Genomic DNA, 23,091 nt, shown 5'->3' on the forward strand with positions numbered 1-23,091 from the left:
GCCCCGGGGCAGAGCAGGGAGTAGAGAAGGCAGCACAGACAGAGCCGCTGGGTGTACAGGGCAATAAACTGAAAGGGAAAAGAATGAACAGCGTAATAAAAAATGGTTTTAAGAGACTGGGCCTGACGTGGGCGGACAGAGAAGATGATCAGAGGCTGCACTATGACAAGCTGTACCCAATGTGGAAGCTGCTGAGATAGTTTCCCCCCACACTCCTCTGTGGTGAGTGTAACCAGAAGGAATCAAGCTATTTTTTTTTTTCTTTTTCTTCTTCAAAAATAGCTTTAAACCTTACCAATCCCTAGGGGAAGTAATTTTCACGAAATGAATGAACATCAAGAGATACGGTTTTAAGCCGGCCATAGATGTAAACAAGTGGCTTGTTAAAAAAAAAGAAATAATCACCCTTGTGCAAAACAAACAATGTATTTCATACAAATTCCACATCTTGCCCCTCCTTATGTAACTGGCATAGCTGGCAGGATCGTGGCAATTTAGGTCAAGCTGTACCCAGATGAGGGATTAGAAACAGAGTGGTTTAGAAATAGCTGAAGAAACTGACAGGACTGGAATGGAAATATTGCTGGGCTACTCCGAAAACCAGGGAAATAGAGAGACGGAGCCAATAACACATAATAATTGTGTCTATTGAGAACAAGGCTCACAATGTGAGTTAAGCAAATGCACTGCTGATAAACATCCTGCAGGTTTTCACAGCTATAATGGAGCTCTAGTGCTGATTTTCTTTGCTGGCAAACAACGAAATATAGAGAAAGCAAGTAACAGCCACGATACTTGCTTTTTTGTCACAATGTGTGAGCTGTATTGGTAAATTGAAGCCAAATACCGTAAAACCAAGACACTTTTTCACCTTCAAAAGCTATTACTATAGGACAAGCAACAGCGTAATGGTAGTACTGATATAAATAGCAGACAGTTGGAGACCTAAAGCAGAACCAACCAGCACAGTCCCACTCCAAAACAGAAAGTAGGATCTCTGAAAATGGGAAGCAGCAGGAATAACAGCATAAATAGGGGTGAGATAATTCAAAACGAGGAAGCCAGAAAAGTCCTATTCTTAGAAAGGTTGAGAAGCGGTCTGCTTTCATAATTAAGATTGTCTTATCTTTTCAGTTCTCTTTAAATGACAGTGCAGTGAGTATTCATCATCAGGCTGTAGGAAGACAACATGGTAGAATGACAGATTTTCCCCAAATTTGAGGGCAACAGCTTGGTAGGAGTGTGAGCTAATTATAAAAAGTTTTTTTTTTTTTTTTTTTTTTTTTTTTTTAAGCCTTGGAATTAAAGTGAGTCAGTCTCTGGCAACATCCCCATTGGTTACACTGCTCTGTCATGTTTTACATCTTCAGAGGTAGTCTTTATCCTGCACATTGTAGCAAATAATAAAATTGCAAGTACCGAGAACTAAAAATAACCAAAGTTTTAGTGCACAGTATCTGCAAAACACAAAGAAGGGCATGGTGAAATAAACAGCTCAACATACTTTTAGCACACTCATTTTCTGTTTCAACTTGTGAATCAGTCTTCAAGTCCAACTGTCAGATTTGTTTCAAGTGATCAAACCAAACATGCTCTTAAAAAAGAGCACAACAGCATTTCTTAGACTTACTGCTGTAAATGAATTCCAGTAAATGCTGCCCAGAAAACCCATTTGACCACCTCAGATATCCAAGAACATTTTTAACAGGGAAAAGAACATTTCATTAGAAGAATTTAACGTTGACTTTTCTGTGTGAAATGCCATCTTCTTGACAAACCTATTTGGAGAAAGAAGGCACTCTCAAGTGGATAGTCTGACTTGAGACACAAACTGAGAATCCTAAGCTTTCACTTCTCCTTCCAGCTCTACACCAAAGCCATTGTGTAATTCTGGTATCCATTACCATGTAAAATAAGAACATGAACCCACTTCAAAAACTGCTGCCTACAATAATCTATTACTGTGTATTAAAATAAATTTAGAATCTCAGTGGAACTTGTACAAAGTACCTCAAAGCGAGCAACTGATCTCACTTTCTCCTCTACTGCTGTCCTTCAAATTAAAGGTCTTTGCTGCTCCCTGTGAAAGTTAAATGCATTATATTCCATGAAGATACACGCTTTTATTTGCCCGTGCTTTTACTTCCAGTTATTACTGTAAGTCTGATTGACTTCTGTTGAAATAATGCTTTGTTATTTTGTTCCGACATCTTTGAACAGACCAGGCAGAAGCAAAGTGAATAAGTGGTTTCTTGAATACAAGCAATCTGATGGAGGAACCAGAAACAAGGAGATTAAACTGGGTGTTGCCTAACTTACACCTTAGAGATAAAATAAAAACTCGTTAGTATACATGTAGCTGGTACACACTTTCATGAAAAGTAAAAACTCAAGTAAGGAAGCGAACCTTTTCTTACTCTTTGTCCTTGCATGCAGAATTTTTGTTTTCTAACTTTCAAATTATCTACTGATACAATCTGAAGTAATAAGCCTGCCAGAAATCTGATAGTTCTTCGTATCAGCTGTAGGTGGGAGGGGAAGGTCTGAATTTTCTTAAGAGACCTGCTCTTTTTAGTAGTTCTGTTTGTTAAGTTTGATCCCTTAATCCTTTGCAATTTTGCTACCTCCTAACTAAGCTTCAAATAGTGTGTATCATTTTGTCAAAAACTGCAGATTAGAAGGCAGAACAAGGAAGATTGCCAAGAGGGGTGCTTTATTTTTGACTGTTCCTGCAAACATGATATGTAATCTCTTGTTAAAAAAAATATCCTAAATCAGTGTAATCATAATTACTGTGTCCTCAACAGTATGAACTTCAACTCAAGGCATTGGAAGGCACTTTGGAGTTTGCTTTATGGCAACAAAACAGAAATGAATGGATTATAACAGTTAAGAAATAAAAAGACCTATTAGGGTCTTGTTGATTTTGATTTTAGAGCAGCATAGTCCTATATTATATAGTTATCTGTTTTTCCCTATAGTTTCGTATGACATTAATAAGTATTACTTTAAACATCTACTGAATAATCATGGCTAACTGATACACTTCTTGCCAGAAAGACAGAACAAGGAAACCGGAGACATACGAGAGGTTTTGCTGGTGACTTGGCAGAAACTCGTCCACCTTTTCTTGCTGGTTAATTTTCTCTCAGGATAATAATGTTAATTGTTATTCCAGGGCTCTGATGAGTACTAGTGTGAGGTAAGCAGGTGGAAGGAGGGAATGGGGAAGGGAGTTTTCTGTGTATGAAGCAGCAGCAATCTGTTAAACTGGATTTCCATGTCTCGTGGAAGTTTTCCATGCACTACTTTAAACATTCCTAAGAGATAAGGAGAAGCAGTAAGTGTACATACAGTGAGTATCGATGCCAAAAGAGAGGTGGCTGAGAGCTCATCCATCATTTATGCATGTTGAGTGTGTGTATATGTCTGTTTAAACCTTCATACAGGTTGTAGACAGAGGTTAGATATCTGCATAAAATATAAATTAACCTTGTTTCACTGAATTTAAAATTTACTTCCATAAATACCAATCATGGAAGATAATCTGATAAACCGTGACCCATGTTGTTTCCTTTAAAATGAGTATTGCTATTTTATTCACAGCTGCTATGAGGTTAACATTGGAAGCTAACTTTGAAAAAAAGCCTTTACAACAATTTCCCTAGGGCATAATTTCCCTATTTAGGTAAGTCTGGACATTTACATGAACAATCATTTAAATAAAAATAGAATTTAAAGCCTATGTTTAAAACATAGCCTTTATTAATGCTGTCTAGTGAGCTCCATATTTATCTTACATTGAAATAGTTCTGCTTTGCTTAAGAAAAGACAGAAAAAGTGCATTTACAAGAGTACTTTTTCTTTAATTTTCTGCGAAAATGGAAGGAATCGGAATCACAAGTTGACAAATGTTGTAAAATGAGATTTCAAGAAACATCAATTTTAGTAATGCTACGCCATCACTAGTGTTTCGTTCTGACTTTCTGCTGTGTGAACCAGAATATCCTGATATACAGTCTAGAGCATCTATGTTATTACTCTACAGCATATTAAACACAGAAAAAGGGGTTAAGAACCCCCTCCAATGTACAAACATGAATAAAAAAATTGATAAAAAATCACTTTTATACATAATGTATATGCAAACTGCTTTAAATACATGGTTTTCGAAGAGTTATTTACAAAATGTATCTGTCTGTGGGACAATCCACAGACAAAGCAGACACAGTTGCTTTACTTTATTGTTGCATCTCAACTTCGGGAGATATAAATTCATTCGGCAGTATAGCAAACACAAGAACTTGTGACAAAGTATCTTAAGGGCAACCCAAAAAATTTTGTTCCTCAAAACAAGGTAAGTACTAGGACTGCCAAAGTTTCCAAATAAAGTCATAGTTTAATCCAGATGCCCGCTTACAGATCGATATTGTAGAGGACACATTGACGGACCCACTTTTAATACAGGCATGGCCACTGGATAAAACCTCCTGTAAGAGCCATAACTGATAGGTACGTTTTATCGAAAGACTGAACTAACCTAGATTTTTTTTTTTTCCAATTTTATTAATATTTTAAAAAATACATAAAAATACAACATCCAATGTCTGAATAAATATATTTAACAAGTTGCAAGATACCTTATTTTACACAAAAATTTCAGCTTTAGAAATCTTGTTAAATAACTTCATCGTTGTTATATATTTCATTTTTTGTCTTTTTGTAACAAAATAAAAACTCTGAAATTACATAGAAAAAAGACAAAATATTTTTGTCAAGGGATAAGATAGTCCACTGAAAACCTATTCACAATTCCACTGTAAACATTAATAAACATTAAAATATTTGCATAATTGTGTGCTCAAAAATCCTATAAAAAGTGGAAGACTTATTACAACTGTAGTTTTCAGTCAACTACACTTCCTTTCACAATTTATTTTGTCCCATTTACATCTTTAAAACTGGGCACATTGCTGAACACATACTTTGGCAGTTCTGTATAGCAAGTGCTTCCACAAGAGGAACTACTCACCAAGAGTCAATATACAGCTCGGTGAAAGTGCAGCAGTTTCTCAGTTCATTTTGATAATATTCTGATGTCTACTTGGTGCACTTGCTCTTCTAAGATTTCCCTAGAACACCTGAATGCTTGGACATAACTTTTCAAATTTGATAAGTGCCCTTTCTCTGCATTAACAAAAAAAACAAAACAAAAACAAAACAAAAACAAACACAATGACAAGCATGTCACATTGTGCCTACAAACCTTCAGTTATCAATGAGCTTAATTTCTCTGAACAGTAAATTAAAAAAACAAACAAACAACAAAAAAAAGGAGGGTAGGAGGGTAGAACAGATATAGTCCAGCAGTGGAAGTGTGTACAGGATATACTTGGCAATGTCAAACCAGTTGAGTGCTTTCTGTGGTTGAATTTCAGGATTTAAGTCCATGGCAGCAAGTTGCTGGCAAGGCAGAGAAATGTGTATCACCTGCATTCTACAGCAAGCACGTTTTGGGGAGGAGAAGACGACGATGGACTCATTCCAGTGTCCGATGAAGCAGATGACATGGACGCTCCTGTATGAGACACTGAATATACAGAACATATCAGTATCAGACTGTCCAAATAACTACAGAAACCTTCCTTCTGATATGTATTAGATATTAAAGAGACCTCAAAGATTTGGCACATCACAGAAAGTGATATACTCAGACCATGCTTTGCAACTAGGAAGTCCAAATTTCCAATGGACAATGATTAAAAAAAAATAAAAAAAAAAATCAGTAAATGTTTTTGTTAGGTTCAAGTTCTGAAAAGCCACAGATGCTCTTTCTAAATATATATATCTGAACAAAATAAACAAGTAACGCTTTTTTCCCTGCAAAATACCATCAAACTTTAGTTGCTTCAGATTCTGTATTTTCAAGAAAATGAACATCTCAGGGGAAGCATATAGCAAATTTGAAAGTTACCTTCTCGGTCTTTCTTTTTTAATCGCTTTCTTCTCCTGTCTATGGTTGCTACTTCTGACTTCAGAGACATGTAGTATTTTCTGATTTCCTGTAGTTTTTCTTGTAAGAAAGAGATCCTTTCAGCACTGCTCATATTGTCCAGTTCATCTTAAAAGTGGGAAGAAAAGGAAGAAAAGCTCCATTAAGGTGATCTTAGAAAAATGAATGCAACTTTCAGAGTATACAAGACGCAGTGTGAAAGATAACACTTCAGTAACACTACACCAAAAAGGCCTATGACTGATTTAGAATATGAGAATTCACAGATTTTTCTTTCAGAAAAAAAATTCTCCCTCTAATCCAAGTCATTTGAATCAGGCAGGCAACATTAATAAGAATCATGCTGCCCATGAGGAAAGGTTACACTGTAGATACTCAACTATCTTTCCTAGATGCACTCTTAATGAAAGCCCTTTCTGTAACAATAAGGCATCAGTGGAGAAGGGAAGAGTAACACTCAAAAAATTGTCTTTACCTTCCCTAGTTTTAGGCTTTAAAAAAAAAAATGACAGGTGAGAAAAGCAAAAGAAAGCCATGATAAAAAACACCAAATAATTGCTTATCATCCTGTTCATCCAATCATCACCTCTTCAGATCACAACCTCAATTTTAAAGCATTGACTCCTGAACTTTAATTTAGTATTTTGACCATGGCACCAAAAACTGGGGATTTCAGACTACATTCACTTCTTTGGGGAGCATGAGAGAGTTAGGACTGCAGAGAGTTAGGATTACAGATGCTTCATAACCCCCAAATTTACTGAAGATAGCCCAAAATCATCTGGGATCAACAAGCAGAGGAATGTGTGTGTGTGTGGAGAGAAATCAAATTTCTGTCTACTTTAAAAAAAAAAAAGCTGGAAAGCACAAAAATAGTAGTGAATACAGCTATGGAATTCAAGCATTCACTCTGAAGACTTTGCTAAAGCTTTTCTAAAATATTGAAGATCCTACGCCTCAAAATTTATGCTTCACAGTTTAAGATGATACCAGAAAAAATCACCACCACCAAAAAAACCCACAACTTACTGAGTTGAAAACTCCATTTGTGTACTCTAGGAGAAGCATTCTGGTGGTGGTGCTTCTCTCTGTGTTTATCCTTTTCTCCATCTTTGATGTGAGGTGACATCACTCTTGCAGGTGATCTAGAAATCTTCTGTGGTTTGGATGAGTTCATGTGTTTTACAGGAGTACATTTACTGGAACTGTCCAGGACGGGAAGATCTTCACTGTCACTGCTTTGTCCTGCACGAAGAGAAATGTACTTGACTTCAAAACAAAACACTGGCATTTTAAAAATATTATTTAAGTTACAAAAAGGATTAAGAAAGAACTGTTCCTTCTTGCTCAGAAAATTCCAAAATACACACAGGAAAATGAATCATCAGATACAACATGCGCTGAACTCGCAAGTGAACTGATCTTTAATGCAGGAGAGTCAAGGGCTGACCAGGCCCTTTAGTTAAGGAGCAATAATCATTTTTTTCTACAGAAGCAATAAGGAAGCTTATATAAAATAAGGAGATTAGCACAATGATAAGCTATCTTAAGTCACATATTTTGGGGTTCTAATATAAAGCAGACAGTAGAGCTCCCTTTTTAAAGATTAAGGCTGTATTAATACAGGTAGATAGCACATGATTGTGTATAAACACCATGTTGCTTTAAACACCTAAAGAACACTTGTGAATCATGACTAATAGCACGGAAGCTTTAACGGAACAGAACATTTTAAGCTATAGCGTATGCAAACATTTTAGATTCACACAATAATCACAATGTTCTACGTCAGCCGGAAAATGTCTGAATATTCTACGTCAGATAATTAACTATTTTAGTTTGATATTTTAAAAAAATTAACAATGCTTTCACAAGTCCCCAATATATTTACTTATTCTATTCAGCTTCTTCAGATTTTGATCAAGGTAACGATTACCAAAGCTGAGGGATGGAAACGTAAATTCCATCTAACAGAAATAATCTGTATGTAACAATGAAAGCAGGGGGGGCCTATACATGTTTATATGATAGCATACCCTTCCCCGCCACCCCCCTCAGGAACGTACCTGTTCCATTCTTTTCATTTTTGGCTGCAGCACTTGATCGCTTTGGAGTACGCTTTTGTTTTTTTGCCAGTGTTCCACTGTTGCTGTCACTGGGTCTTTTTTGACCTACATGAGGGAAAAAAGAATAAAAATGCACCTCAAATATTTCTGCTACAAACTCTTTTTATAAGCAAGAAAGAAACATAAAGCTAGAAGACAAAACAAACCGGTCAATTTTAGCACAGTAATACCAAACTTAAGATGACTTTGGAAACCATTAGACTGACTTTTCAGAGGAAATGCTCACCCTTCTCTCCGATGTCTCTTTCTTGCACCGCTATGCTACAATTGCTTGACGTAGTACTGGCCTCAAACCCGTTAGCAGACTCGCTTTCGCAGAGCCCTTCTTGAGATTCCTCTGCCACGCTGTCGACTTCAATAGTCATGTCACTTTCACTCTTGATGCTGCGGGACTCATCCTGACTAAGAGTAAGAGGTGAGGCCACTGAAAAGCTTGACTGGGCAGCAGGGGGTAAGGCAGATGGGTTTGAATTTGAAGTATTTGGGTCTGGCTTTTCCGATATTGTATCTTCACTACCGCTCTTCTCCTTTTCATCCAAGTCATCCAAGTCAACTTCATGACAGAGCAAAGTTTCCGGACCAATCTGAGGCATTGCATCATCCTCATCTTTTAAGGGAACATTATCATTTTCCTCAGATGGACATTCAAAGTTCTCATTCCTCATCTCTTGACCATGCTGAACGGATTCTGCCACCAGGGATGGCATTTCTTCATTTTCAGTTCTGAGAGACTCTTCAGCGTTCAGCCCTCTACATTCCTCTGCCCCAGTACATTCATTGGTCCTCTCATCAGATACGATATTTGGGACTTCCATCTCACTCTCCCGTCGACTCCTTTTCTCCGGTGATGCCTGCTCCGAAGTTTTCCTTTTCAAAAGCTTCTTATCTTTTGTAGAAGGTTCCATTTCACTTTCAGTAGTGCTGGAAATCTCTTTACAGTCCAAGGAAGACAAGTCTAATCTTTCAGTTTCTGTAAGAGATTCATTTGCCACATCTTCCTGACTTCCTGGTGAAATCTTTGCATTCTCTAAACAGGAGGAATCTTTTGTCTTGCTCCTTCTCCCTTTTCCTTTAGGTGATTTTTCAGCTTCTCTCTTTATTTCTTCTATTTGTTCTGATTTATTTCCAAAAATCTGCACAATTTGTTCACTTTCTTCAACTTCCAGTTTCAGTGTTTCTAGTGGCTGCGCTTGACTCCTGTCATTTTCTCTCAGTGCATGAGGAATCTTTGGGCTTTCCTCATCTAGCTTCTCATCATTTAGTTTGTCATTTTTTTCCAGTTCTGAAGTTTCTGGAGAAAATTCTTCATTCAAATTCTTCTCAGATGACTCATCTGCTTCACTGTCAGATGAGCCAGAGTCTGCAGAAATGAAAAAAAAAAAAAAAAAAAAACAGAAGGGAAAAACACCCTAAATCATCAATTATAATTACTTTTGTCAACTACACAAACACTTTTACCAGTATTCTATGCTACTAAAATTGATTTACAATAACGAACTCCAAACTTAAATAACAACAAAAATGTGTATAAATGAACACACTTATTACAGTTCTTATTGTTACTCAAAATCCTTATTAACTACTGTAGCAGTACTAGTACTATTTCCCAAATTATCCAGTATGAACAAATCCGGTTAGCAAAAATGATTTTACATATTCCCATGACCTGTTTATCTACCTGTAGATATCGTCACCCTATCTGACATCTGCAAAACCAAGCAACCAACAACCAGACCAAAACTCCCCTTTTCCACGTACACTCCCCCAATCAGGGAAAAAACAAACAAAACAACCAACGCCTCTCCCACACCACAATACGGACAGTCCATTGCTAAACTATTGTACCAATCACACACTGTTTACAACGCAAGCACTATTCCGTTACCAGAAGATTATTCAAGGGACCTGTACTAAAAAAAGATGATTATTTTGCTTCAGTTCTTGTTCACAGAGGCTTAGAAAAATCAAAAATATCGTTGTAATTTGTACATAATTAACTTCTTTACTGGATGATGCACTACGGAGGCTGAGGACTTAATTACCATTATAAAAACTATTCTTATACCCCTAGATTTGGTCTGTTCAGGATTAAGACTGAAAAGCTCTGGCTAAAGAGGATGACTTGCACTGTCATTTCCATGCCATAGCTCTCCTGTGAGCAAACTGTGCTCTTCAGCAGTTTTAGTTCAACTACTTTCTTGGTAAAATTCACAAGGAGGGGAAAGGAAAATAAATAAATAATAAAAACCTCTTCAAAAAAGGTACTAAAAAAACCTGAAAAACATACACAGGACTGAGATCACTCACCGTTTGATCCTCTATCAGAATCAAACATTCCTGAGCTACGTCTCGTCTGCCTGCGGGGTGTTGCTACAATCAAAATCGAAAATATTAATTTTTATAGAGTAAAACCTGCACCCAATTTTTTTTTGTTGTTTTATTTAACTGACTGGTTAAGTAGGACTTCAAAGCTGCTGAAAGCACTCTGTTCCCTGAAGTTGTCATGTTAATGCACTGCATTACATCACTGTTTACATGCACTTCCATGCCAGAACAAGAGTGCATCAGATGTACCTTCTGTTCCATTTGGCAATGGTGAGGAATCTGACAAGTTGTTCCGTGCACTTCTGGCTCCTGATTTACCTTCGCTATTAGGTGTTTTGGATAAAGATGTGTTGGATGGAAGAGTAGATTTCAGAGGGGGCCGCCCTCGCTTTGATTTTTGTTTCTCCTCCTCTTTCTTCTCATCCTTTTCACTGTCTTCTTTATTCTGAGGGAGGGAATTAGGTATTTATTAACGTGAAACCTTTTCTCATTTTACCCTACACATCAGTTAAAAAGCTAGGCTATGGACTAAATAATCTTTTTATTTTAATTAGGAACAATCAGTCATGAAGTATGGTACTGTAAGAAGCTTATTGAAATAATCAGTATTACTTTTGCTCTTTTCTTCTGTTTTCTCTTTGGTCCTCCTTTGTCCACAGGCCAGATAATCCGATCAGCTTTCACCCATTCATCATACCTGAAAGCACATAACAGCATACTTTTATTACGGCATATAAAAACTTGTTTGCAATATGATACTTAAAAGATTGAAATACAGAAAATATTTATCAAGGAGAGGTAGATAAATAAAGCATGTCTTTACAAATACATGCAGTATCTGGCATTACAAAGATTAAATTTCTAATAAATTTTATTATTTATTTTTCTCTTCTAATTTGCCATTACAAATTTACCTTCTAAGATTTTAAGCAAATTTGTGATGAACAGAGGCATGGGGGAATGTTGGTACAAACCTTCCCATCTCTTGCTGGCAAAGCACTACAAGTTAGGGAAATGAGATGGCTACGCAGCTTCTGAATAATTTCACACAATATACCAAAAGCTTTCACCAATGTGCTTTCACCAAATCATGCCTCAACAACAAAATATACTTTTTTTTCACTGAGTCTTTAGATTATAGCAACAGACAGAATGAGATTCTGAAAAGCAAAATATACCATGAGTACTTATTAAAATTTCCTGAGTTACTAACAAGGTAAAGGGAAACATGTACGTATCTGGGGGAATACCACCCTCTCCTCCTGCCCAAACTTAACGTTGCCTCAAAAATCTATCTGCTTAATTTACTTAAAAACTTACGGATTTATCATGTCTCAAGTTATACAACAGAAGTGTTTTATTTTTTTAAAAAAGATCACTTTTGAGATACGTCTGCCTATGTAATCACAATGCTCTTAAAAACAACAAACCGCAGCAATTTCTACAGCAGTATCAGCGTGGCTGCCAAGAGCAGCTTTTGATGATTTTTTTCCTGTAGTTCTTTGTTGCTTAGCTCTCTCCTACCCTCTCTACATGTAACAACCGTTCTTTATAATCACAGTTAACACTGAACGCAAGAATAAATTTTGTTGCCAAAATCTCAGTGCTCGATAATCTTCTAATTGAAGACGTCTTCACAGTTCCCAGTGACTCTTCTATGAAAGTCTGATGCTGCTAATGCTAGCTGACACAATAAATTACAGGGATACTCCTGTGAGAAGAGAGGATTACTCACTTCAAGCAGGATGGAAACTTGGAAACATACAGGTCTATTCTGAGATTTCAATGCAACAGCGTCATACCATGAACAAAATTACTACCATTGAAAAATAGAAGAGTCAGATCCTGTTACCACGTTGATAATTCAACTCAGAGCCAAGTCACCGACTATCTTTCCCTTTTTTCCTAAAAACAAACACTGCTTTGGAAGTAATAATCTTTTTAACAAATCAAGAAATTAAAGGCAACGTGTTCTCACCTTACATTCCAACCATAGTAATGAACTAAATATAAAACCTCTCCATCGTCAATTTCAGTGCTTTTAATACTGGCTTCATATATTTTTTGAGTCTTTCCACGTCCGTATTTTACTTTTACTTTGGTTCCAGTCAGGCAGGGTTCGGTGTCCTCCTCATCCTCTTCACCTTCTGATTCTCCTTTGTTCTCCATTTCCTCCCTGCAGTAAAGCATGTTCAAAATTCCCACTAATTAGTGACAATCACAATTTTAACATTTAACTAGCACAGCCAAGCTATTACAAAAGAAAAAGGCTGCGTCAGAAGTTCTCCTTTTTTTGCATCCTGTGCTATTTTTAAAACACGCTTGCTTTTGACACACTGCTTTGTAAATTTTTTTTCCATCTACACCTTCCTTAATAGATTATAGCTTACTAACAGCACACGGAAGTTTGGATGGGCCAACATGATGTCCTGTCATGGATATGAACACCTCTACTCAAATCTTGATTACAACAGTTTTTAACCGAGTTCAAAAGTATCTACACAGCTTTTATTAGCTATATCTACATCTTATTAGCTATTATATCCAATATTTATCTACACTTATTAGCTATATCCAATATTTAAACACAGTATCAAAACATTGTACCAACGAGCACAGTCTAACCAATTTTTAGCGTGAAATTGAGTAATGTAAAAGTAAAACTAAAAAAAAAGTCCCCAGGAAAGGAAATACTGACAGACTATGGATTTCTTTTCATACAATATTTTTGCTGGCCCTCAGTGAAAGATGAACTATCCTGTTGTGGCAAATAGTTGAAAGAAAAACAAAGATGACAAGCACCACCTGTACCACTTAAAAGAAAACTATTTTTGATGTCTTAGTCATTTGACATACCCCTGCAACCTGCTACACACCCACGCTGTACCTCCATCTGAGGCATTTTTGCATGCTAAGGTCTACTGCAAGATTTTTCTTTGGGCTGCACAGTAACATTTTCTTTCAAATAACTGTATTGCTTCCACTCCTCAAATCTCTTTAGCAGAAAAGATGCAATATCCCTAGCCCTAACTCAACGGATCCTATTCATTATCCACACAATTTGGCCACATGGACCAGCAAAACAAGGTAGGAAAACCAGATTAAACAATTAAAATGCTGTCCTTGACCACAGCCAGAAGCTGTTAGCTAAGAAGACGTCTTCTCTGGTAGAAGCTCAGACACCGGTCACAGCTTGTTTTTAACCAGGAATGTAAATCCAATTCAAGCTGTCAAACTCCGTCTCCGGGTGCAATTTTCCCTCGTGTGGTGGTTTTACTCTGCTAGGCAGCCAAACTCCACCACAACTGCTCTCCCACCCCCCCTCAGAAGAAGAAGGGGGGGATTTGATTAAAGGGAAAAGGAAGAGGGAAAAAAAATGAAAAACTAGCAAAGATCATGAAGAAGCACAGAGAGGAAAAAAATGATTCTCTACTTCCCACAACGAGCGGCGTTTGGCCATGTCCCAGGACACAGAGCCTCGATAGGCGTAGCAGTTGTTTGGAAGGACAGACGTCTTCGTAACGAGTCTCCCCCCTCCTTCCCCTCTCCCACCTTCTGTTGCTGAGTGTCACCTAGCACGGAATGTCCCTTCCGTTGGTTTAGGTGAGTTGCCCTGGTGATGTCCCCTCCCCACCTCCTGCCCACCCTGGGTTGGAGGGAGCCCTGATGCGGTTCCAGTATTGCTCAGCAGCAGACACAACCCTGGCGTGATACCGGTGCTGTTCTAGCTACAGGTGCAGAGCACAGCACTGCATGGGCTGCTGCAGGGAAAGTTAACTCCATCCCAACCAGACCCGGTACACCTCAGCAGATGGTTTTATTTCCTCTGCTGTCTCCTCACCCATCCACTACTCAGTCACTCTGTCGTTGCCTGCCACGTACCTCCGTGCCATCCTTTTCAACCTATCTTTAGATTTCATTCAAACTTATTTTTCCTCCTTTGCCTTCTTAGCAGATGCTCTCCTGCCTACCAACAATACATTTAAGTAACAACAAACCCAAGCAAGCAGCAGGTTCAGTGGTCAGCATTAAGCACAGAAGAAGAGGGGCTCTTTTCCACCTTCATTTTAACTGCCCAGTTGCTCACCATCCGTATAGCAGCCTGCTATAGCCTTGGCAACTACACGTACTAGTGTGATAAAACCCAAAGACAACCTTGGCAGGACCTTCAAGGAAATGGAAGTGAAAAATAGTGCCTGCCATCTACCAGAAAAGGTCACTCCTTAAAGTATAGTAAATTCTCCAAGCTTGAAATAGTATTTTCTTTTTCCTGTCTGGCTGAGTGAATTAAGGTCTTTGATTTTCACGTTTTAGAAACTGGTAGGATTCCTGCTCTGTGGATACTCTTGCTTGCAGTATGGCTCTGTCAGGACACAGATATACTCCTAAGGTGCTACAAATTAATTCTTACCTCTCTCTCTGCCTCTCTTCCTCTTCATCTGACTCTTTATCAGACTCCTCCTGTTTTTTAATTTTTTTCTCTTTTTGCTTTGGTGTGCTTTTTCTCCCTAGTGGAGTTTCATTTTCTTTCTTTTCTGCATTCTCAAGTGTTTCCTCTGTATCTTTGTTTTCCTTATTACTGTCTTTTAATTTATCTTGTGTTTTATCCTCTTCACTCTCTCTTTTAGCAGGCGTTGCATCACGGGCAAGTCTTCTTCGTCCCTAGAACAGAAATAAAATCTGTTTACATCTGTTTAATACTGACACCTTCCTTTTAGCATCTTCTGTCTGGATAGCTACCTGTTGATTTTACGGAACAGATTCATCAGCTTTAGAAATACTGAATTTTTAAAAGGTACTTTGAGTAGCTGGACAAGTGCTGTCTGGCACTGTGACTGGTTTTTTTGGGGGGTCTAGTACAGATTAACAATTTTACTACTAGAACGATCTTTGATAAGGACGTTGCAGAGTAACCAGAACATTTGAAATACATTATGAATGCAAGGTTAGTTATTTGGAGGCTATCCAAAGACAACAGTAATGAAGGCACTGTAATTACAATCTACAGTACAATGGTAAATACTCTGAAATCATTCACAAACAGACAGCTGTTGACTGGATTAATAAAGTAATAACATATATGATCAAGTAATATTTAGTTATTAACAACATCAACAACAAACGATTAAAAAAATCTTTGATTCCTTTATTATCTCAAGAACTGATTTTCTCCAAAAAGTTTGTCAAGGTAAAACAAACAAACAAAGCTAGTGTCACGCCAGGAATTTCATCAAGGCTGATACAATTTGGAAAAAAACACTTTTGATAGAAATAGGATACACAATGCAAATCTAAACTTATGTTTACATTATGTCTTTCAACTATTGACTTAAAGACCATATCCTTGTTTAAAAAATGATTTACAAGAGGTACTTCAGCAGAATTACATTTTAGTTAACAGGATGCTTACAACTTCAATGATTTTAAAAGTTGCATTTCCTTGTCCTTCAGTAATATTTCTCTTTTTAAGGAGCACATAATGACTTTTTAAAAGAACCAACAAGAGTACTACAGCACCCTGATTCACCCATATTCAAATACCTTAAAAGTATTCTTGTATTCTCCATCAGATTCAGTTTCCACCAGCTGATGGCTCACTGATCTTATCTACGTAACTAACACAACCCTCACCTGTACAGCATTCAAAGACAGAGGAAGACCAAAAAAAAGAGAAATCTTCCCTCTTCTCTGTTGTCTCTATACTGTAAAATAGCTTGTTTTCTTCTATTAAGAGAGAGATTGTGATAAAAATCAACTCAAACAAATGGGACTTCCTTTGATTCTTTAGGCTGTAGCAGTCCCTTGATATCCTTGCTTCTTGATGCACAGCTCTGAATTCCATGTGCCTGTGGAAATTCCCACCCACCACCAGGATTGTCCTGCTGGGTTTCTCTGTTCTGATGATACACAGCTCTCAGTAGCTCTCAAACTATTCCTGAATAGAAACCTGACTGACATCACCACAGCCTTAGCAAATCCCATGGATGGTTTAGAACACAAAGAAATAATGAAAACCGATTCTATTCACAGGTAGAATGTAATTAACAACTGAACACCAACTCTTCGTTCACCAAACGCTGTCCTATGCTCATACAAGCACATTAACTCAAATGTACAGTTGCTCCACAAGGGAAAACTCATTATGTAAACTGTTCGGTATACAAAGGGGTTTTGTTAAGTACTAAATAGAAATCAGTTCGAACTACTTACCCTTGGGGATCTCAGTTCTATTTCTTCTTTTTCACTCTCACTGCTGGAATAATTTTCTTCTGCTTCCTTTTTCACTTCTGTTGGAGGCATTTTTTGCTCCTCTTTCACACTTTCCTCCATTGGTTCCTCGTGTTTCTGTATGTCTTCTACCACTTTTGGTTCATTGTGATGGATGGTCCTGAACTGAATGTTTGCCGAACGGCAGTACTCTTCAAAACCATAAAGATACCTATGGGTAGAAATAAAGTTTCATTTATATGTTTCACCTCGTGTTTTTTAATTCATCAAAGTGCAAAAATCACTATTTTTCTGCTTGTATGGAAGAGCAGGAGGAGTAGTAACTTCAGGAAAAAAAAAACAGAGGACGTTTTGAAATAAAACAGCTCTTCACACAAGTCAAGCAGGGAAAAAGAAAACTCTGCATGTACACACAGGTGCTTCTCACACATTTAACTTCATCTCTGTCCAATCAAGAACTCATGACAGTAAAGCTTACGAATATGTACACTGTTTTGCAAACATACACTGACAGCTAAGATCAGCCCAGTATTATAATAGGGGCATACAAACAAGTTACCACATGGTAACAAATTGTCATGCATCAGCTTGTCCTCTGCTAACTGCCTGTGTACACATCTAATCCAGTTACAGGTGAGAGAAGTATGAACTAGCTTATCCCTCAAAGAATAAACATGTAAATCACAACACACCATCATGTGTCCGTACAACATAATTACCTCCACTGTAATAGCAATCTTGCACATATTTACCTTTTTATCATACATACTCTTCTCTGTAAAATACAGACCTTAAACATGTGCCCGGTTCAACTCCCACTGAAGATAGTCTGATCATTTTCATCTTCATCAACATTAACATGAGTTGAGTCATTAGCCATCCCTATTCCATCAGCCAAATTTCCTTAGGTTCGAGTCAAGAGAACCTCATTTGTCCCTTTTACTCAAAAAGCCCCATCGTTTCTTGCTCAAACTTTCAGGAGAATAAATAATTAAAATAATCTTTATTTAGAAAACGAGACTGAAAAATCTAATTCCTAAAAGGTTTCCACTTCAACAGTTATAACCTCACTGAAAACCAGGGGTCAGAATAAGAAGTGTTATGCATTTTCAATCACAGTAGTAATTTTGCTACTCAATCCTGTCATATCACCATAGCAATGTACATCGGTTATGCTCTAAAGCTATTACGCTACAGACGCCACACAAAGATGACATTTAAACATGCTGCCTGAAACACATCTTCCTCTACCAACATTTGTGAGGAAGATAAAGAAACTGGTATAAAATTCTGCTCACAGCATGCAGCATCGACAGGCTTCAAAGAGCACGCGACTGAGATCAATAACCACAAATTGCAAAGCTGAATTTGCCAAAACCTTTTTGCTCCTCTATAACTGACTGTTATATTCTGAAATGGTAGCATCACCTGCTGAAAATAAATGCTTCTTGATAAGGAAACGAGCAGGATTCTACTGTATTACAGCAACAAGAACTTAGCCAGTCCTGACCACTCCTTTTCTCCATTGTTGGCACTGAAAAATGCTCAAAACTCCTCATTAACTGAAGAATGTCAACTACTGTTTCATTAAGCTATCAAAAATTGCTTTAATATTGTACAAGTTATTAAAAAAAACAACTAAGAATATTTTCACCATTATACAATAGGAGAACTTACTTTCTATAAGCAGTTTTTACATTGTAGGAAGCAGCAGAGTTCAAAATAGGAATGCCAAGGTCCATATAAATTTGCTTCCATACAGCACCACTCTCAATCTTTGGTGGGGGAAAAAGAAGAAAGAAAAAAGGTAAGTTTTCAGGTTTTGTTTACCAAGAACATTAAGGAATGACACTTAACACAGACACAGTTCACAACCTTTAAGAGCGATGAGACATGTTTAGTTTAGGAAACATCCGACACTTACATTGTCACACCCACCCTGCTGATATACCAGTCTAAAAAGTTTGAAGAGATTAAGGTCCTTGTAGCCCAGAACAGGTGGTTTGTTGATAGGAGTACCTAAATAAAACAAAGATAGAAATAAAATGTTATCACACAGAACAGAAAACTGCTTTTTCCATTCCTATAGCACCCACTTGATTACCTGGATACACGCTCTTCACACTTGACAGCTTTCTACATTTTAACATCTCTATTTAACAGTTCTAATAGTTCTCTATATGTTGCAGTTCAGTAGTTTCCAACCCCTCTTCTGGATACATCACATATTTCTGGGTGGTTTATTAGCATACTGCCACCAGCTGCTTGATAACTATGATTTCTTGATCTCCCTTCCAGTTTTGTGCAATAATCCCTATCCAACTGGCTGCATCCCACTGTTCCTCTCTTGAGGGTGGGGGCAGCCAGAATTGCAGCAAGCTCTGCAGAATGCCTGGTAAATGCTGGAACATAGCGATTTGTGAAGACAGTAACTCAAAACACTGGTCTGAAAGGAATGGGAAAGCGGCAGAAATGCTAACTATGAAAAGATGCACAGGCAGAATGTGAAACAGCACGGTCCTAACAGGACATGAATATCTGGGACAATTCTGAAAAAAAAAAAACAACAGAAGAATTTGACTCAGATGAGTGGGAATTATATAAAGAATAATAATTTCAAAAGGAGAAACCAAGTGACTGGGGAAAGCAGCTGCCTATGTAGATAGTATTCCTCCCAGCATGGAGGAATATCAAACGTCTTCCCTGCTGCCTGTCACCTTCCTTCATCTTCATGCTGGGAGATTCCAAATTGTATTTGGAATCTTGAAAATAACTTCATTTGGGAATACTGACATGATTATATGAATCAAAATATTCTTAGTGAGAGAAGAGAATGTAGAACAAATCTGGTGGGAACAAATGTTGCTATAAGAGAAGGGGGGAAAAAAGGTAGATGGGCAGGGAGAAAGACCCAGTCCTGAAGAAGACATGCATATTGCTCAATCCACATCACAGAATCACAGAATTTCTAGGTTGGAAGAGACCTCAAGATCATCGAGTCCAACCTCTAACCTAACACTAACAGTCCCCACTAAACCATATCCCTAAGCTCTACATCTAAACGTCTTTTGAAGACTTCCAGGGATGGTGACTCCACCACCTCCCTGGGCAGCCTGTTCCAATGCCTCACAACCCTTTCAGTAAAGAAGCTCTTCCTAACATCTGACCTAAAACTCCCCTGGCGCAACTTTAGCCCATTCCCCCTCGTCCTGTCACCAGGCACGTGGGAGAACAGGCCAACCCCCACCTCTCTACAGCCTCCTTTAAGGTATCTGTAGAGAGCGATAAGGTCGCCCCTGAGCCTCCTCTTCTCCAGGCTGAATAAGCCCAGCTCCTTCAGCCGCTCCTCGTAGGACTTGTTCTCCAGGCCCCTCACCAGCTTCGTCGCCCTTCTTTGGACCCGCTCAAGCACCTCCATGTCCTTCTTGTAGCGAGGGGCCCAAAACTGAACACAGTACTCGAGGTACTGCTAGCTTAAAGAACACTTTCTAGACTGGGACTTCAAATTCAGTGCACAAACACTTTCTTCCTTCTCCTCTACAGATCACTGACGTCATCTCTCTACATGGTTTTTAGTAGGTTTGGTATGAGTGTTTAAGAAAGGGACCAGGGAACGAAGAAAACAGAAAAGGGGGAAGAATCAGTCTACTAGAAATTTGGATTTTACACCACCAACATAGGTTTTTTTTTTTAATTTTTCCTGAAATAACCTGTCTTGGAAGAATAACAGGTTCTCTCTAAAAACACTGGTTCTACACTAGTACTGCAGTATATTCCACCATAATACATAATCTATGATAAGCACCTGGCAATATTGAACAGACCTGGAACTCTTCTTTTATTATTGAGTGGTCGAGAACAGACTTCATCCATAGGGATGCAGAGCCTCTTCAACAAAGCTAACCTGATTTTTTATTTTCACTTTAAAACGCAAGAAAATGTTGTACTTTAAAAGGAAATAAAGGAGAAACATTCTGACACTATATGCATTCCATTGTAGTGTCACTCTCATCACAACTTCAGATAGGAACAGTTTATGTAACAGCTCTCCCAAGTCAGGAGGTACATCCTGCTCTCTCTACACGGCATGTGTACTACCAATGGATGTCTTACCCCACGACTTTACCTGTTCCAATTTATAACAGTCTCACCTAATTCTGTAAAGAAAAGCAGTTAAAATACACTGTTTTCTTGTTCTAGCTACTGGACAAAGCAGGATTTTGTTTCTTCAGGTGAGGATCATGATTAAGAGTGTTCTGCAAGGAGCTGAAGATGGCACATCTCCTATTATCTGCTGGTTGAATTTCATCATCCGTGAATAGCTGCCTCAGGTTCCAGCCTGAGATTAACAGCAGCAGAGTTCCCAGCCGTGGCTGTCACAACAAGAAATCAACCAAGAGCTTATTTAACAGCGACTGTTAACACAAAAAAGGTTTTGTAAAAGCAAAACAAAACCAGAACACCTCAGGGAGGATTTACGTTTCCTTTGTGCACTGTGCTTCAAAGTATTTGAAGTAGATCTGCCACATGTGAAAATGGGGAGAAGTGTTTTTCCTTGACCAGACTAGCTCTTACCGTTGGTTCACTGATGTGAGAATATGCTCCTAACATCCATTACATTTCAAGATATTTTAAAGCTATTAGAAAAAGTGGACTAAAGTTTTTTGTTTGTTTGTTTTAAATAATTAATTTGCTATTACCTCTGTCTTCCATAAACTTATAAAGCTGTTGGAGGAAGTTGTCCCTCTCTTCAGGATCAAGCTCTTCCTCAGGCTGTGAAAACAAATGCAGTCATAATGAAAACAAAGCACGCAAAGTAACAATTTCTTTGTATAAAAGCATAATGGCAAGAACTAAATCAAAACCACTTTGCACTTGGCCCTACACCCATGTAATGGTGAAATATCCAGAAGACAAAATCTCCCCTGGAGACTGAAGTGGGTACCTCAAGAGGAGAAAAAGGAAGTGCAGGTCAGAGAAAACCTCAATCCATGACAGAAAGAGCGCAAATGTGATCATCAGAATGAAAATATACCTAATATCTGATACAAATACAGAAAAGATCTCTTTTATTTACATGACTGGAGCAGTTCACAGGAATGCTAGCTTTTTTTTTTTCAAGCTCATATTTGGAAACACGTTTACAGTCACTTCCACAATTCCCTGATCATGTATCTTCTGTAATTTAGTATTATAAACTCCTGAATTTTGTCTTTAAAACTTAAATCCTCAAAGAGGGAAAGAAACTCTTAGGACCTTTATGGGAAGTAACCTAAACTGTGTAATAAAGATTTTATTCTTTGCAGCTGAAAATTGTGAAAATAAAGTAAATTTGGTGAAGGAAGGGAAGGGGGGAAGACAGGGGGCAAGAGGAAATAATTTCCACGTATCTACATGAATTTAATAGCATTCTGAGATTCTAGCAGAGACCAAAAAAATCTTTTCCCTGCAACACTTTACGCATGCCACATTCTTCCTGCCAGCCTGGCAATCACGGGGATTGCTGGTAAGGCAGTTTGCTCAGGGAAGACTGCAGCTGTCTGAAAGGAAAGACATACAGTACGTGTCAAAAATCTTACCATTACATTATTAAAAATAACAGCAAAGTCACACGCAGTTCCAGAAGGAAACCAGAACAGTAACTACAGTTTCAGCCTTCTCTGCATTCTATAAACTTGAAGCTTCGAGGCAGGAAGATACGCAGTGAAATGTAAACGTATATGCTCCTGCCTTGTTAACCAGAAAGCAATCTGCCAAGCATCATGAATTTCAGCCCTCTCTGCTTCAGCGAATTCTAAGCTTCAAAGCCCAACAGGGATCACCTGTAGTCAGGCAGAGACGGTATCTGTTTCTTATTTTCCCATTTTTTCTTATGAAATATTTTGAGGAAATTAAATGAAGAACCAGAACATTGTACAGTATCATCTACCATTTACTCATGCTGTGTATTATAGGGGTTCCATAAAGAGAAACAGTTATCTCAAGAATTATTATGTTCCTCCAGGTTAAGCAATGAATTATTGCTATAGAAACCACAGCTTTTTTTTTCCTCTTAACAATCTAGACTGTGAACCAACTTCACGATCGAGAAATTTCTAACAGCTACTGTAATGTTTACTGATTGAAGGCAATACGACTCACACTATACTAACTCAATCTATCTAAATAACAGTAAACATTCAGAAATATTTCTGAATACTTGAACTCAAACCACTTCTTTTACGTGGGCATAATGCCAAACCAGAGCTGTAGGTCAGAACAGCAGAAATGGAGGTTAGGAATAGCATTCTTGCAGACAGAACGTTAACCATTTCACTGACACCACGGATTTTCACCTGAAGAAGAACAAAAAGGAAAGATGAAAAGCTTTCACATTCTTACAGAACCAGGACAGAAAGC

The 23,091-nt window shown here is 38.0% G+C and overlaps 1 protein-coding gene across 4 annotated transcripts in view; it reads right to left on the bottom strand.

The window, feature by feature from the left end:
• Positions 1-3,743: 3,743 nt before the first annotated feature.
• ARID4A (AT-rich interaction domain 4A) overlaps positions 3,744-23,091 on the bottom strand; it is a 48,507-nt gene continuing 29,159 nt past the window's right edge. Inside the window, exons 12-25 of one of the 4 annotated variants that reach the window (XM_035327666.1) lie at positions 21,393-21,465; positions 18,617-18,711; positions 18,370-18,467; positions 16,675-16,903; positions 14,876-15,126; positions 12,443-12,640; positions 11,077-11,161; positions 10,783-10,909; positions 10,447-10,509; positions 8,366-9,499; positions 8,080-8,184; positions 7,043-7,258; positions 5,975-6,121; positions 3,744-5,590 (exon numbers count right to left, since the gene is read on the bottom strand). In XM_035327666.1, the coding sequence (XP_035183557.1) occupies positions 5,487-5,590; positions 5,975-6,121; positions 7,043-7,258; positions 8,080-8,184; positions 8,366-9,499; positions 10,447-10,509; positions 10,783-10,909; positions 11,077-11,161; positions 12,443-12,640; positions 14,876-15,126; positions 16,675-16,903; positions 18,370-18,467; positions 18,617-18,711; positions 21,393-21,465 (2,925 nt within the window). In that variant the 3' untranslated portion in view covers positions 3,744-5,486. Of the gene's footprint in view, positions 5,591-5,974; positions 6,122-7,042; positions 7,259-8,079; positions 8,185-8,365; positions 9,500-10,446; positions 10,510-10,713; positions 10,910-11,076; positions 11,162-12,442; positions 12,641-14,875; positions 15,127-16,674; positions 16,904-18,369; positions 18,468-18,616; positions 18,712-21,392; positions 21,466-23,091 lie in introns of all 4 variants that reach the window. The other 3 variants (XM_035327664.1, XM_035327667.1, XM_035327665.1) reach the window with 3 other exon arrangements.

This window comes from Oxyura jamaicensis, chromosome 5 (assembly GCF_011077185.1).
Source record: "Oxyura jamaicensis isolate SHBP4307 breed ruddy duck chromosome 5, BPBGC_Ojam_1.0, whole genome shotgun sequence".
NCBI classification, from domain to species: Eukaryota; Metazoa; Chordata; class Aves; order Anseriformes; family Anatidae; genus Oxyura; species Oxyura jamaicensis.